This window comes from Ziziphus jujuba, chromosome 4 (genome assembly GCF_031755915.1).
Source record: "Ziziphus jujuba cultivar Dongzao chromosome 4, ASM3175591v1".
In the NCBI taxonomy this organism is placed as follows: domain Eukaryota; kingdom Viridiplantae; phylum Streptophyta; class Magnoliopsida; order Rosales; family Rhamnaceae; genus Ziziphus; species Ziziphus jujuba.
Genome location: NC_083382.1, coordinates 3,564,973 through 3,581,199, shown reverse-complemented (window position 1 = coordinate 3,581,199; position 16,227 = coordinate 3,564,973). Strand labels below are relative to the sequence as shown.

Genomic DNA, 16,227 nt, shown 5'->3' with positions numbered 1-16,227 from the left:
CCCAATGAACCTTGAAATATGAAGTGTGAAATAAATCTATACATTGTTCCAAGGGTGTACAAATATGTAATAGATACACAATCAAACACATACAAAGAACGGTGTATAATAAACATATGGCCAACTTGATACTAAATATACTTAGGTGAGCATTCGATGTACTAAAATTAACCATGATAAAAAAAAAACTAAGCAGTGAATAACAATTATCTACCGTTGGATTTGTTTGATAGTAAAAATAGTATTTCAAAAATATTTATCGAATATATTGGTGCAAAAAACGAACCTATTTATTTACGCATTCACTATTTTTCAAATAATAAAATAAAAAATTACTGTTTTTTTTTTTTTAATAATAATTTAACATAATAAATTTTTAACCTCCACAAATAACTGTGAACGAGGGGAAAAAAAAAAAAAATTAGTGAACAATGTGTTTTTTTATTGAAAAGGCCAAAAAAAAAAAAAAAAAATTGGTCAACCAATGGTTTCTCAAGTCGATGGATTGAAACTTGTACCCGTAAATGACACGTGTACCAAAAGTAAGCAAAAAGCGGGCGTTACGCATATGGAGCTTTCGTGTTTTTCGCTCCATGCGGTCGTACAAACTAGACAAACCCGCATTGCTATGCATTACTTATATTTCCAAAAGTTTCTTTGAGGATTTTTCTTCCATTTTCTCACCAACCAAACAACTCGTTTTTAACAAATCCTTATTCTTTTCTTCTTGATTTTGGAAATGTGGGTGTGTATTTAATTTCATAAAACTAAACCCACAAAACAATTCGTATAATCATTTTTCCATCCATTTTGTGTTTTTGTGAGAGTGGGACGAAATGAGCGGACCATCGAGTTCAGGTGGCAAAGAAGGATCAACGCATTCCAAAAAGCATCATTCCAGGAAACCCAAATGTCTGTATCTTTCCCCCTCATTTTTCCCTGTTTTTAGTTATTACTTCTGTTTTCAATTTTTTTTTGTCATGAATATATTTCGGATCTTCCTTACAAATTTTTTTTCTTCTTGTTTTCTGTTTTCTGTTTCTATTTTCTGTTTTGTTTTGTTTTTTGTTTTTTGTTTTTGGTTTGAGTACTTTGCTACGGTGTGTTAATGACAGTCTTGGTTATTTATTTATTTATTTATTTTTAAATTATTATTTGTATGTTTTGGGTTTCGGCAGATTTCATGAATGCCAAAATTCATTCTTTTTATTTTTTAATTGCATGCAGATTCTAAATTCTCGCAGCAAGAGCTTCCTGCTTGCAAACCAATTTTAACTCCTGGATGGGTGTGGATTATTTCGCATCTTATTATTATTATTATTATTTTTTTTAAATTTTTAGTTGTAGGAATTCTATTTCTTGTTTCATCTTTTAATGTTATTTCTCTTCTGGGTATCAGGTAATATCATCATTTATCTCTATTGGCATTGTATTCATCCCTCTTGGCCTTTCTTCCCTGTTTGCATCTGAGCGTGTAATGTATCTATTCTCCTTTGATGTATCTAATTCCTTGTTTTGAAGTTTGTTTGGTAGTTGGGAATTCTTTATTGTTGATCAATAAATTTAGCTTGTTCCTTTCTTGGACCATGTAGGTGGTGGAAATAGTGGACCGCTATGATGAAGCTTGTGTTCCTTCTAATTTTACCAAAAGTATGAAGATTTCATTTATTCAGAACAACCAATCTGACAAGTCATGTACTAGGAGCTTGACTGTTAGTCCAGAGACTTTAGCATTTTTGATGATTGCATTCTTATTTTTATAACGCTGTTGCCTACCTAGGTTCCAAATATGGAGTTCTGAAAATGTGCATGGATTGGTTATTATTTTCAGGTTCCAAAGGATATGAGAAGTCCAATTTATATCTATTATCAACTTGATAATTTCTATCAGAATCATCGCCGGTATATATATCCTCCTTTTCTTGTGCCTTGACAACATTATTTTGTATCTGTTAATTATTTGTCTTTAGAGCTAGTGAATCACATGTTTTATACTATCCTTGGCTTAAGATGGGCCAATATGATATTTAGAATTGCAAAACATTCTGTTTTGCTCAAGGGTACTTTGGACCTGTTAGTGTTTTTAGAGCTATATATGATGCTGATAAAATCTTGGACCAAGTGCTTCAGTTTGATTATTATTGAACATGTTTGACCATGTGATATTGGCTATGCATTTAGGAGTTTCGAATTTGTGAAAATCTAAAAGACCACTTGTAATTGAAGAGTCAGTAGTGCATGTCACCTGTGGATTTGCACATTCTGGCAGGGTTACTTTATTGGTATACCTGTTATTTTACAGCTTAGACTGCCAGATTGTTTCACCGTCAAGTGTATAGTATTTTATTTCAATATTGAAACTGGATGTTACTTTTAGATGATACACTTGGAATTGCAAGATCTCAGTTGGTCTCTGTTTAGCTTTTGGGCTAAGGCGTCCTCTTTATGAAGAAAATTGAATGTCTGAAATGTGGACCTTTTAACTGTCCTGCAAGACAGGGGGTTTGATTTAGAGGAATAGGCAGATAAAAATTTCAAGCAGACTGGCTTATCTGCACTTTTTTTTTTTTTTGTTTCCCTCTATCTTTATGTATATCTTGTTCCATACATCCTTTCAAATGACCAATCTTCTTTTATCAGCAAAGGCCTCTACGCTCTTTAAAATTAATTTTCTCATAATTTTTTACCATTAAGCCATTTGATGAATGAATGAATAACAAATGGATGAATGAATATGGTACTATTGGACATTGCCAATCACTTTGGCAGCTGGTTTGAGAGCAACCGGTGACATACTTCTCAAATTTCATTTTACAAAAATCATGTAGGTCAGTCAATGAAATTTTTAAGATACCCATATAATCATACAATCACCCTCACACCGCAGCAATCCACCAAGGTGTCCCTGAGGATAGGATGATGTCCAATTCATAAAAATGAGGTCCACCACAAAATTAGGAAGGCACACACAGTCTTATGATTGCTTGGATGTAACGTTGCCTTGATAATACAATAAAGTGATAATTCAACTTTCTGCTTGAAAGTCTGGTATTATTTCCTTGATTCCCATTTATCCTTTTATATGTAGTTTAGCATAGATTTCAGGTTGAAGTTATTTGTCAGGTTACCCAGCTTCTCATATTTTATAATTTGTTTTCTAAGAGCACAAAATTTCACAACTTATTGTGTAAAAAAGCTCTCATATTAATGTGTATTCTTTTGTCATAGGATTTGGGACATAATTAGTTGGTGTTAAAATTTTCTTTTATTTTATTTTTATCTTCTTGCACTGCTGTATCTCCTAAATCCAGATATTACATACTTGTTGACTATTTTCCTTATTTGTAATGTGAAATATTGTTTCTAGATATGTTAGAAATAGAAGCGACAAACAATTGCGTAGCAAGGAGGATGAAGATGAGATCGATGAGTGTAAACCTGAAGATTCTGCAAATAACCGTCCAATTGTTCCCTGTGGCCTCATTGCCTGGAGTTTGTTTAATGACACCTATTCATTTGCAGTGAAAACAATTGGACTTGATGTTGACAAAAAAAATATTGCATGGAAAAGTGACCGGGAGCATAAATTTGGCTCTGATGTTTTTCCTAAGAATTTCCAGACTACAGGTTTGATCGGTGGTGCAAAACTAAACGCTAGCATACCTGTAATTAATCGGCACCTCCTTTCTATCTTGTTCGTGATATTCCATTTGTATATATTGTTGCCTTATCCCTTTTTTCTTTAAGTTAAAATTTCTAAATAGATACTGGTTTTGCATGTGACAGTTGAGTGAACAATCAGATCTTATTGTTTGGATGCGAACTGCAGCATTGCCGACATTCAGAAAGCTATATGGAAGGCTGAATGTGGACCTTTCGGCTAATGATGTGATAACAGTTACTATACAGAATAATTATAACACTTACAGTTTTGGAGGCAAAAAAACGCTGGTACTTTCAACCACTAGTTGGATTGGTGGTAAGAATGATTTCCTAGGCATTGCATATCTTATTGTTGGCGGAATGAACTTGTTCTTGGCTATACTCTTCATACTTGTGTACGTCTTCAGGCCAAGGTGAGCAGATTGACAATTTCTTTTTCTAATTAAGTGATCATCTGAAACTCTGTTGCTTATATGAAATTCACATAATAACAGAACAAAAGGAAAAGTTTTCGAGAAAAAAAAGAAAAAGGATTTAGTTGAATGCTGTATCAAAATTTTCGAGCTCTATTCATTCACTCTTCCTCTCACTAAAGGCATCTCTACATTTCATTTATCATTCTTAATGTTTTCCAGAAACAGAGATATGCAAGTTTTATTTATTGATTAGGAACTTCTTTCTAAAAAATCATCTGAAAATTTGGTTGTCTATGTGAAATTCATATAAGAGTGTCCCACTGAATGTTGTATCAAATTTTCATTATCATATCATCCATTTTTCCTTTCACTAAAGGCAGGCATGTCTCTATTTTCAGTTATCTATTCTTAGTGTTTTCCAGAAACAGAGATATGAAAGTTTTAATATGATGTGCTTGATTTTTATTTTATTTTTTTATTTTTTTTTTTTTTTTTGGGTAATTGTTTTAATGCAGGCCTCTTGGAGATCCATCCTACTTGTCTTGGAATAAGAATCCATCAGGACTGAAGAGCTAGGGATATTTTTGTCTTACATCCTACTTTTTTTGTCCGGAAAATGTAGTTTTTTTTTTTTTTTTTTTTTTTTTTTTTTTTTTAACCATTGGGCAAACCAAATTGAGGCTTTTCTGTATGGAAACCACTGCAAACTCGACTGTGTGTTATAAAGCACCGCAGCTGTCTCCTGGTTCCAGTATTTTGTATTACAATATATATATATATATATATATACACAAACACACACACTCGTAGATGTTCTCTCTCCTTATAGAACAAGATAGAGATAACCATCTTAAGTTACTTTTAGAGTTTCCCTTCAATGAGTATAGAAAGTTACTCCTCAAAAGAGAGAGAACAATAGGACCTTTTAATTAAAATAGTATTTTATATAAATAATATTAATAAGTTTATGTCAACAATATTATTATTATATATATATATATATATAAATGTTTTGCCTTCTTTGCATAGCTCATGAGGAACTTATAGAAAATCAATTAATCAATGGAATTGTACATATATTTGAATGAATACTTCAACACTTAACCAGATAGAGGGAAAAATATATATATATATAAAAAAAAAAAAAATTTGAACCATAATTTCCTTTTTTATTATTATTATTTTTGGCTCATAAAAACAAGTTATGCACAAGGTAATATGGTAGGCTCCATTGCCAAGGATACATTCCTATCACACATTTCAGGACCAATTGCTATAACTCCTTCATTCTGCATATTGAGATAGAAATAATATATGTAATGTATTAGAATTCTATGAATTAAAAACTTTGTATAAAATATATTATTTCTAATATGTATATGATATGAACCTACCTTTGCAATATTCCTAAAGTACGTTGTAGTGTAGTTTCCTGTAGGAAACAATGCCTCAATAAGATCTGCTAGAACTAGTTGTGGTTGGGAAACCGCTCCATTATACCAGTCTTCACATGCAAAAATTCAGAAATAACGAAAAGATTAATTGGTTAAAGGAAAACATGGAATATTAATGAATGACAAATAGAATTGAGTAGCAAAGAGATGAGGTAGTAAATAATTACCCAAAGCAGTAGAGTTTTGAATTCTCTTATCGTATCTCCATAAGCTATTGTTTGAGAGAAAACCAAAACAAGAATGATCTTCCACTTTTACATTTTGGAGAAAGTTTGATAGATTGTATGCAGCTGGGTCTGAAGTGTATGTCTCATCAATAATCACTTCCACAGTCTATATACATGATAAAGTTCCCCCCCCAAAAAAAAGGAAAAGAGGATTAGGCTACAAGTAAATCCTATTTTGTATGTAATTAAGCATGTAAGTTTCTTTCATCATTAATTAAGTGATTGTAATTAAACTTACACATAGAATGGCATGGAATGCCTCCAATTCATCAGGATCGGAGACATTATAGGTGATTTTGTTTATAGATTTGTCGATGTTTTCTCCCCCTGCATCTTCCACATACTGTACATTTTCCAAAGTTTAATTAAATAATCAACAACCACATAAACCTAAACGTCCAATTTAACATGTTTACTATGTATGGTTTTTAATTCAAAAGAAATAAAAACAATTATAACTAATTTGATTAGTAATGACTAAAAAAATAAAAATAAAAATAAAAACAAATTTGATTAGTACCTTTAACTTGTATGTTTCTTTGGTAAACAACCATATACCCTGCAAAGAGGAATTTACATGCAATGTGATTCAATTACTCTTTTGCTAATAATACAGAATCTATATTTTAGGTAAGAAAATCATGTCTTTCCTTCAGTTCATTTCATTTTATTGTTATTTATTTATTTATTTGTGCGTATAGAAATTACTTACATTCGAGTACTCCATCCAAGCTACATTTGGTCTGAACGATGTCCTGCTGGAAGAAGCATTACTCAAGCATATATAATTCGCTTTAACCTGCATTTATTAACAGGAAAATTTATAAATCTTTGACTTTGATGCATAGTTTGAGTGTACAATCATATTATATTATATAATAATATATATACATGTAACATACTGCATTATAGACCCAATTTGCTCTATCTTCAAGGTTTGCAAAAATTCCCAAGTACTTGATCCATTCAGCTCTCTATCATTCAAAGATAAAATTAGATCAAAGATACCCCAACCAAATAATAATAATTGGTTATATTGAAAACAATTGGTTATATGTGCTTAATTAATTAATTAATTACCTGCAAAGGGGTATCCTCCGAAAAAGGAACAAAAGATGCGAAATTGCATGCTTGAGGTTGATCGATGTCACTAATAAAATGTGCTCCAAATTGTGAAAATTGTTGTGGATCACTTTTATCAATCACTTGGATTTCTCCAGCTTCATACAGTTTTATTACGCATTGAGAAGCCACTGAATCCGAAGTCATTCCCTTCATGCTCTGTAGTGAGCCTAGAAGCTGCATATACATAAGAAGGCAAAGGTTGTGCAAAAGAATAAAATGATAAATTTCATCTGAAATTTTTGAACAAAAAATGTAAAATCTTACAGAAGCTGCTGATCTTCCTCACCTCAAAAAAGGAAACTGAAAATTCATCCAAATAAAAAATATATATAGATAAATAAAGAGTTATATATAATAAAGAAGTACCCCATAAAGAGTTATATAATAAAGAAGTACTCAATAATATGTACTTCAGCATATAAATGATAGAAATTAGGTAGGTGGTGATTAGTACCTGGAAAGAACTGGGTATCAACTGAATAGTTTGAAAGTGGGATTAGAAAGGATTTGATTCTTGAGGTGCAATACTTTGTCCTTCCTGCCATCCTTGAATCACTCTGTACATTTTAATGCATCAATATAATTTGATAACACATTTATTCGAATAATAATGCATTTTATTACACTGACATTTCTTTCAAAAACATTTTATAATTGGTCTTTTGTGGAACCAAAACATTTTGATATTTCTAATTATAATTTTTCTTTTTTTTTTTAAAAAGAAGGTTTTTCTCGGTCTCTTCAAACGCTGTTTTTACAAGGATTTTAAGCATAACCAAAGTGAGGTGTAAAATTCACACTGTCTATCTGTAAAACAAGAGGATTAATTTCTTATGAAAAGGAAATACTCTTATCAGGTGGTGTGATAATATTATGTATTATGTGCTGAAGTAAGTGAGTGAGTGGTACCTGGATGAGAAGGTAGCTATTGGCATCAATGGCGTTCTTGATGACTCTGAAGGTCTGTCCATAATATATATGGAAATACACTGCATCTTCCACCTTGGATATGTTCCCCAACACTTCCACTGCCGGAGTTGAAGCTCCTTCAATCAACTCAAACAAAAACACCAACAACAAGATTTTGACTACTATTCCACCACCACCACCATTGTTACAAATAACATAAGAAAATGCCATAGATATATATATATATATATATATGCTATGCTGCTATCTAAACAAAACAACAAATTCGAACCGCTCTCACTATTCTTCAAACACCAAAAACAGTTGTTTCCCTGTGTTCACTGCCAATAGAGACGAAAATTTTGGAGAGCTGGGATTGGAGGTGGAGTCTGAGTGCCTGAATTACTCTGCTCTTGTTGGCAGGGACGTCTCAGAGCAGAATTTTTTAATTCTTTTATTTTATTTTATTTTTTTATTTAATAATTTGGATTGGTAGAGGGAACAGTAAGATGACCCGTGAATCCGCAATTGCTGAATTTGTCATCTTCTTTCCATCATTTTGCTGTTTGGTTCTTTTAATTTCTTACCCTTTTTTTTCTATCCACCCCCACTTATACATACATTCCCCATGTGCCATGCACCACTACTCATCGAGTATATATTATCTTCAGTAATTTAACAAATATTTTTTTTATCACACTGCTTTCAGTCTCAGCAAATTTGGCAATTATTATTACCATCAATGCCAAAGGTTCTGTTCAACTCAAAACAACAATTAAAATTTTTACTAATTTAGAGACAACATGAAATTTTAGAGATTTAACTTTCGTAGATGTGTCTAGAAATAAGTATCCAAGCAAAAATCACATTTTTTGTATATTGTGCTTGTGAGAGTTAGGTAGGCCAATGGCAGTGACACCTTTCTATAAGCTTCATCGATCCAGCTGTTGCGTTCACAAGCTGAAATTGCGTATTCAATGGTCCACGCAAAATCAAAATTCGAAAGTCCGAGAATATTATATAAGATGAATTGGGGTTTTCTTAAAACTCCCCATGACTTCATCCATCATGTTAGATCCAATGAAAATATAGTTTATGGATCAATAAATTCACATTGGTTCATGTTTTGATCTCGATTCTATTTGCATCATCAGGATCTCTTATGAGCTTACACTTCATTTTAATAGACCAAAAAGTAAAAGTAAAATATAACTAAAATTGTTGCTGCAAACACCAACTCAAATAGAAACTCATTGGAAATGACTCTTTGAAATAACTTGAAATCCTTGAAATCATACTAGCTTAATTAAAATTTAATGCAACCTAGATGTCCATCGGAAGCGACTAGAGACTCACAATAGGTCTCAACCAAACATGTGCTTTAGCAATCCAATAAATAAACCAAAAATAAAAAAGCCTCTTGTCTCAACGGATGTGTAAAAGGTCCATTGAAATTTAAAAATTGAAAATCCGCATAAAACAATGCAAAAAATGTTAAGTCTAATTTATACTTTGGCATTAAATTTTCATTAGACAAAAAGGGCGTATTTAGTTGCACTACAAGCATTCCAAAATTAGACACAATGCGAAACAACCTTCAGTATTATTTTCCTCTCATCTCATCTCATCTCATCTCAGCATACACAGAGCATTACATAATTGACAAATAGACCTGATCTTCAAAATGGATACGTGTTCTTCTGAAATATTTTCGTTGAGAAACTCACAGATCCTCAGGGCCATTAATGGTCTGGACAAGAAGAAACATAATTTTAGCACCATACATAGCTGTTACCTCATTGCAATATTTGATGGAACTATATTTCAATGGTCTTACCTTGTTTTCAAGCACAGCTCCATCAGGAATTTCCACCTTCACCCCAGATTTTGCTGTGATGTTTACTTTCCCCTTCACAGACAAAAGAAACCAGAACAACAAGCAAAGTTAACAAAAGAAAAAACAATTTAGTGCATGTATGCTGCATGATAGATACGCAGCATGATTAGACAAAAATATAAAATAATTATGAGATTATCACTTCTAAAATTTTTGATAATTTACATTGAGAAGTAAATAAATATCACGCTTCATTAGCAGAAACATTATTGAAAACATCAATGTATAGTTGTACAGTGATGTAGCAAATCTGTACCTTGAGAACAACTCCAGAACCAAACCACACATCACCAGCAACCTTGAGGCTGTCAAGCTCAATGATACTAGGGATCGACTTGAATCGGCTCAAGAAGTTGCCAACCTATAAGTAGAATAATAAAAGATCATCATCTTCATCAAGAAGCAGCAACCACCGAAAAGCATCAGATCAATACACTAAAATAAAGTTTTCACCTTCTTGAACTCAGGCCCCAGTTCAATAGAAGGATTTGCAGGATTTTTTCTTGCCGGATTGCGGGTGACAAAGCCATCAGATAAGGTATAAAGATCAGACTGCAAAAAAGACAAAAAAAAAAAGAATTTATAGTAGTGTTAAACAAGTTATAAACAATATACAAAATCCTACACCAAATATCACAAAAAAAAGGTTACCTGAACAAGAAGCAAATCTGAAGTAGCCTTCACTGGAAGGAATCGAGATCGAGGCACATTGACACCAATAGCATGATCAAAGAACTAGGAGATAGAACACAGATAATTAAATTAAAACATTAGATTGATAAAGTTTCAAATTTTAAATGTATCTTTAAAAAATTGAGTTATGTACTGCATGAATACCCGTATTGCTGCACCAGCTGCAGTTTCTAGCTGAAGTACCTTGAATCCTTCCACTTCCTATAAGAATGTCTAAACATCAGAAAACTAACTTAACAAGAAGATGCAACTTTCTCAAAGAAAAACGCAAACCTTTGGATTTGGGATAATCTCCATCTTAAGTCCATCAGCTTCCACAAGCCTTTTAATTGCATTCAAGTTCACCCACCTGAGTAATATGTTATCATAGATTAGTACTACTACAAAACCGCAGTATGTTCCCAAACACTTTTTAAGGCAGTATTGACTCACAAGTTGTTTGTGTTAAAAATTTTGAACTTCTCTATTGACTTGAATTCACCGACCTATTTCAAAGGGAACACGGCACATCAGCTACAAACTAACCAAGAGTATTCTCAAAATATATTGCATGCATGTATGACAACCCATTTCTGTCAAGGGCAGTCTGCTTGTATCAATTAGCAATGCGCTTGGGTACAGCACATGTTCATCTGGAACTACACCCATTTTCTAATGTTTTTTTCACCCCTCCCCCCCACCAAAACAATCATTTACTCTGTCATAACTTACATGTTCATCAGGGACTTGAGCAATTTCCAGAAGCTGCAAAAGATCATCCAAAGGGGCAAAAGAAAATAATGTTATTAGTTGTCACAATTGTCAAAGGTGTTGCTTACAAGAAAAGGAAGGAGAATCAAGGTTGTCTGTTAGCCAGGAAGATAAAATTATGTCTCACCTCCAGAATATTTTCTTACAATCATAACAGAAATTAGCATTCCCCAGAGAGCAAAATATCAAGAACAAGATGCAAAAAGTCAAATCATCCAGACTAAAACAAATTAATGCAACTTTCACCTCACGTAAAACCACATCAGGTTGTCCACCACTAATCATTTATGCAGTGCTCAACTGTTACATTTCAACAATATTCTGTCTATGCTATTATCCGATCTGAAATACTAAAAATTTACACTAACGTAATCTGATAACCAAGCTTTATATCAGAACTTTAGGCTTCTTGTGGCAGGAATGCTAAACAACTATGTTTCCTTTTCACCTAATTTGGCAAATACAGAGACAAACTGCTGTAATTAATCCCGACCATGACTACTCATTATGTGGATAGAACTTCAATATTTCATAATAACTTATTCCACATATCAACTAAGGCCACTTCTGATCCAAAAGTTCTAACTTATTCCACATATCAACTAAGGCCACTTCTGATCCAAAAGTTCTAACTTATTCCACATATCAACTAAGGCCACTTCTGATCCAAAAGTTCTAACTTATTCCACATATCAACTAAGGCCACTTCTGATCCAAAAGTTCCTTTGCAAAGCTAAATAATGTCAAATTATTAAAAACGTGCGCACCCTAAAGAATGGATGATACCTACTTCAGCATTCGCTCTTATAAACAACATACCGGCTCGTTTCTCCTATAATGCAATTAACAACACATCTCACATTTCATATGCCATGCACACAGCCAGCATCATTCTAAAATCTAAAGCACTATTTCTGTTCATGCTGATTAGAAAATTTAGTCTATCAGTTAGAGTGTCTCAAGAAAATTTGCAGCATACCCCTTATAATAATAATAATAATAATAATAATAATAACAATAAATTCTAATAAAAATTATGTACCTGAACCCTTCCTTCATAAGAAATAAGAGTGCCACCCTTCACATCAGCCAAGGTTTTTGGTGTAACCTGTATAAATGAGAACAAAAAATTTAGAAACAACTTTGATGGCAACAAATATTAATATTAAGAATCATCTTCCTTTACCTCCATGCAATATTCATTCTTGTTTCGAATCAAATGATTTAATATTTCTGTTGCATCCGGTCAAGTATAACAACTGCTAAAAATAGTAGTTTTTCATGCAGCATTGTCACAAGTAACACAGTAGGATATGATCAGCACTTAATAACTATAGGCTAGAAATCAGAGTCAACAAGAAAGAAAACAAGGATACTCAAGTCGACGATGGCACCCAAGTTATCCGAGTTGGCTACAAACACATACTCCTTTCCCTGCAAAGGACCCAAAAATATAGGGTAACAGATAAAAGCATTATCACAATTTGGGACATGGGCAAACATTATAATGCTCATAAATGCATCATAGCACCAACCTTGGACAATAAGGCATCGAGTTTGCCACTGTTCTTCAAGGAGGGGAATACATCACCATGGCCAGGAGGATACCTTCATTACATACCATAACCATGAGTTGAAAGAAATAAAATATTGTGCAAAACTAAGATTGTTAAGAGTCAATTACAAGTCTTCTATAAAGATGGTGGATATGGTTATTCATTCATACTACTCTTTAATAGTTAATAACAACTTCAGGGCACCTGCCAATGGTTCCTACCTTTAAGAAACACAGTAGTGTAACAGACAAATATATATTTCCATTTGCCATTCTGAGCAAGCACCACTAGCAAGATACAGTACTCATTTGCCATCATAAATACAGAAAATCACAAACCATAAGTTATAAAAAATAATTTGAAAAGGCAAATGTAAGAGCCTTAAAGATCTGTGTTGTACAAGTAACAAATCCACCCAAAGTTTATAACCACTTATACTGACAACAATTAGCATTGAAAATTTGCAAAATCCAACAACTGGAGAATGCTTTCCACCATATAAAACATAGGCATTATTTAAGATACATGTAAAAAGGCACAAACTCAATAGAACATAGAGACATAAACAACCAAAAACGAAAGTAGACACCAAGAGAATAAAAAATATACGCATTAATACCAAAGTGGTGTGCCATCAAAATAAAACCACAAAGCATGAGGCAGAAATTATGTGTCATCCAGGTACAGAACAGCAAGAGGTTACAAGCATCAACGAAATGACTTGTCAAAGAAAAATACTAAAATTAAATCATACCATCCATCCTTGCCAGTCACTCCTTTGGATGCAAGTGGTGAAAAATCTTCAACAACCAGACGAGGATACTGGCTCTAAATGAATTCATAAAATTGGGAAGAAGAATAAGTTCATTTTTTCTAATTCTCATTCTCACTCTATCAAAATGCAGATCCTAAAAGAGCTAATTACATATAGTACTGCAGACCTGGTTGAAAGTATGAATCTCAACACTTGACTGTGAGTACTTCTCAACAATCTACAGTAAGAAAGAACTAATTAGTTCAACAATAATATTGCAATATTTAATCGAACAGTAAAATACGAAGTTAAGTACATGATTCTAAAGATTCTAATAGAACAATAAGTAGGCAACTTTTAAGATTTCACCATGTAACAGATATATTAAAACATATTTAACAAAAGATGGATTATGAAAAAACCAATAAGATTTTAGATTCGTTGATTGGAGGATAACAATGGTTGAAAGCTAGTACATAAATTTAACATTCACCTTCAATGTATCATCATGAGTGTTGAACGAGTTCATTAGAAGCAAGGGAACATTGGAACCATATTTAGAATTGAGATTCTGCAACAAAAATGGAAGGTTAAGCAAATATAAAATGAGAAAGAGATAGCGAGAGAGAGAGAGAGAGAGGATCAAGAGTCAAAACCTCAATTTGAATGACAATCAAGTCAAGAAAAGTCAATCCATTACGAACTTCAATGACCGACCTGCACATCAAAAATATTTTATACAATAATCAATGAAATCATAGGAAGAAGATACTCCTAGAATGGAAGTCATATTACACAGACAGACCAGCAATCATTTTTTTAATAGACGCTTCTAATGTAATAAAATAAACAACAAATTAGAAATGTCTTGAAAATTATATCATGCATACTTGGGACCAGTGCAACCCATTGTTGTCCCCAAACCTCCATTAAGCTTTAGCACAACAAGCTTGTCCAACAGCTTCTTGATTTCAGCAGGATCTGTATTGATCAAGATTTTAAGCTCAGCACAATAACAGGAATTTTTTTTTTTTTTTTTTTTAAAAAAAAGGTCAATGCATTTTGAATTATATTTCAATTGATTCCAAAGTTTCAATTTTTTACAGTTACACTCTTAAATTTTTCTTTTGATTACAACATTTCGTCATTTACCACAGAAACTGGTTAAAATGAACAGAATTATAAAAACTTGGATCATCAGATTGAAATACGATGCAATACACAGTAGAAGAACACAAATCTGCTCAAAAAATTTCGATTTATTACCATCAGAAACGGGTGCCAGGCTGTCATAAGGAACGACTACCTCATCAGTAGGTGTCTGGATCTTACTCCATTCAACATGCTGCGCTTCGCCGCTTTAATATACAAGATCACGACCAAATAAAAAATTTAAAAAAAAAAATCAACTAATCAGCAAATATCATCCTTGACGAAAGTTCCAAGTCTCAAATCCATAAAATGATAAACCAGTAAATAAAACGTCGTCATTTTCTTCCCCTTTTTCGCCAGTTTCTCAGCAAACAAACAACAACAAGAAAAAGAAATCAGTAAAAGAGATGAAAGGATTTTCGATCAACCTGAGATAGCGAGAAACGAGGTTGATGAATCCCTTCTTCTCATCCTCACTGCAAAAGAGAAACATCAAAAAAGAATCGAAATCAGATCTCAGATCTCCGGATGGAGCAGAAAACACGGTAAAGAAACGATCCAGACACCAAAAACTCCGATCGAACAAACTGATTCGAATCTCAAACACAGAGTAGAGAATCGAACTCTAGAACACAACGATAACAAACCGAAGTAATTATAATTGACAGAAAGCACTAGTAGTATAAGAAGAAGAAGAATAAGATGAACGAATGCCTGATTTGGTTAAGTCCAGCCACAGAAGATTTGAGATTGGAGAGCTTCTCGGCATCCGCAGGGCTAAGAGCAGCAGCGGCAGCAGCCATTTTCAACTTGCAGAGAACAGAAAACTTGAATATAGAGAGAGAGAAAGAAAATCGAGAGCGAGAAAGAGAGAGTTCCTCAACTGAGAAAACAAAGAAATGGAATGCGAGATATAAAAAGAAAGTGTTTTTTTTTTTTTTTTTTGGGAGTGTATATATAAAATATCGATGATGACAATCACTTCTGCGAATGCGAAGGAATGGAGAGGACGTTAAAACAGATTTTGGAACACTCCCAATTTTAATACCATTTAAGTAATTGCACCACTGAAAATGAATAAATAAATAAATAAAATAAAATAAAAATTGGTAAGAAACATCGGATACCAGATCAGGTGGCCGGTTTGGGTTTGGGTTTTGTTTGTGTGGTAGGAAAAGTTTTCAAGGACGTGCTGGAAAGATCAACAGTCAAACACGTGGCATAGTACGGGTCCATAATGAAACGTGGCAGTCCATAACAGCTGCCAGCTCAACCATAGAAGCTTCGAGCTTTGGAAGGCTTTTTTAGAGAATTAGGAAGAGAAGAGAGAATATGCAGGGGAATATGACGCGATGTGGCCTCGTCCAATCTGAGAAAAGAGTGGCGCCTCTTTCACGCAACGTTGCCACGTCACTCACTCTTTTCTTTTTTCTCTCACACAAGCACACTGATTTTTTCTAACCGTTGAAAGTTTATTGTTGAATTTGTTACTTTTCTCTGCGTTTGCCATGAGCGAATACTTATGGACATGTCTTTTTCACTTTTTAATTTATTTTTATTTTTTTATAAAAAAAATTTTGGACAATTAAGAATTTGATGAGATTTCGATTAGTTCTTAGAGATGATCGTTC

At 33.1% G+C, this 16,227-nt stretch overlaps 3 protein-coding genes across 7 annotated transcripts; 1 reads left to right on the top strand and 2 right to left on the bottom strand.

Annotated features, from left to right (window-relative positions):
- Window positions 1–581: 581 nt before the first annotated feature.
- Window positions 582–5,099, top strand: LOC107416183 (ALA-interacting subunit 1). Its single transcript, XM_016024642.4, has 8 exons — window positions 582–912; window positions 1,228–1,286; window positions 1,400–1,474; window positions 1,593–1,712; window positions 1,832–1,902; window positions 3,368–3,665; window positions 3,787–4,076; window positions 4,595–5,099. Exons 1-8 carry the CDS (start codon window positions 837–839, stop codon window positions 4,653–4,655), a joined length of 1,050 nt encoding a protein of 349 aa, XP_015880128.3. The 5' UTR covers window positions 582–836; the 3' UTR covers window positions 4,656–5,099.
- Window positions 5,100–5,239: 140 nt separating this feature from the next.
- On the bottom strand, window positions 5,240–9,146 carry LOC107416187 (uncharacterized). 5 transcript variants are annotated; one of them, XM_016024647.4, is made up of 11 exons: window positions 7,795–9,146; window positions 7,340–7,442; window positions 7,172–7,185; window positions 6,841–7,059; window positions 6,663–6,734; window positions 6,473–6,559; window positions 6,281–6,319; window positions 5,999–6,103; window positions 5,701–5,866; window positions 5,474–5,583; window positions 5,240–5,368 (listed from the first exon to the last, which is right to left on the bottom strand). In XM_016024647.4, exons 1-11 carry the CDS (start codon window positions 8,023–8,025, stop codon window positions 5,282–5,284), a joined length of 1,233 nt encoding a protein of 410 aa, XP_015880133.1. In that variant the 5' UTR covers window positions 8,026–9,146; the 3' UTR covers window positions 5,240–5,281. The 5 variants fall into 5 exon arrangements, with proteins under 5 accessions (XP_015880133.1, XP_024928585.1, XP_024928588.1 ...); XM_025072817.3 differs by having other exon boundaries at window positions 6,675–6,734; XM_025072820.3 differs by having other exon boundaries at window positions 7,340–7,431; window positions 7,795–7,880.
- A 267-nt stretch (window positions 9,147–9,413) lies between these two features.
- LOC107416186 (UTP--glucose-1-phosphate uridylyltransferase) lies at window positions 9,414–15,700 on the bottom strand. Its single transcript, XM_016024646.4, has 21 exons — window positions 15,311–15,700; window positions 15,025–15,072; window positions 14,711–14,802; window positions 14,335–14,425; window positions 14,101–14,161; window positions 13,938–14,015; window positions 13,632–13,682; window positions 13,445–13,518; window positions 12,670–12,742; window positions 12,511–12,568; window positions 12,321–12,367; window positions 12,177–12,242; window positions 11,096–11,128; window positions 10,817–10,869; window positions 10,658–10,733; window positions 10,529–10,585; window positions 10,343–10,426; window positions 10,145–10,243; window positions 9,948–10,052; window positions 9,632–9,703; window positions 9,414–9,544 (listed from the first exon to the last, which is right to left on the bottom strand). Exons 1-21 carry the CDS (start codon window positions 15,397–15,399, stop codon window positions 9,518–9,520), a joined length of 1,434 nt encoding a protein of 477 aa, XP_015880132.2. The 5' UTR covers window positions 15,400–15,700; the 3' UTR covers window positions 9,414–9,517.
- Between the last annotated feature and the right edge of the window lie 527 nt (window positions 15,701–16,227).

Bases quoted from the DNA above. Each gene is read 5' to 3' on its own strand.
- LOC107416183 (XM_016024642.4), top strand. From the start codon at position 837: ATGAGCGGACCATCGAGTTCAGGTGGCAAAGAAGGATCAACGCATTCC. The intron at 1,475-1,592 runs GTAATGTATCTA...TGGACCATGTAG, and splicing joins CCCTGTTTGCATCTGAGCGT to GTGGTGGAAATAGTGGACCG. The intron at 1,713-1,831 runs GTTAGTCCAGAG...TATTATTTTCAG, and splicing joins CATGTACTAGGAGCTTGACT to GTTCCAAAGGATATGAGAAG.
- LOC107416186 (XM_016024646.4), bottom strand. From the start codon at position 15,399: ATGGCTGCTGCCGCTGCTGCTCTTAGCCCTGCGGATGCCGAGAAGCTC. The intron at 13,519-13,631 runs GTCTGCAGTACT...GAATTCATTTAG, and splicing joins AGATTCATACTTTCAACCAG to AGCCAGTATCCTCGTCTGGT. The intron at 12,368-12,510 runs GTATCCTTGTTT...CGGATGCAACAG, and splicing joins GGGTGCCATCGTCGACTTGA to AAATATTAAATCATTTGATT.
- LOC107416187 (XM_016024647.4), bottom strand. From the start codon at position 8,025: ATGGCATTTTCTTATGTTATTTGTAACAATGGTGGTGGTGGTGGAATA. The intron at 5,867-5,998 runs GTAAGTTTAATT...TCATGTATATAG, and splicing joins CATTCCATGCCATTCTATGT to ACTGTGGAAGTGATTATTGA. The intron at 5,369-5,473 runs GTAGGTTCATAT...CTCAATATGCAG, and splicing joins ACTTTAGGAATATTGCAAAG to AATGAAGGAGTTATAGCAAT.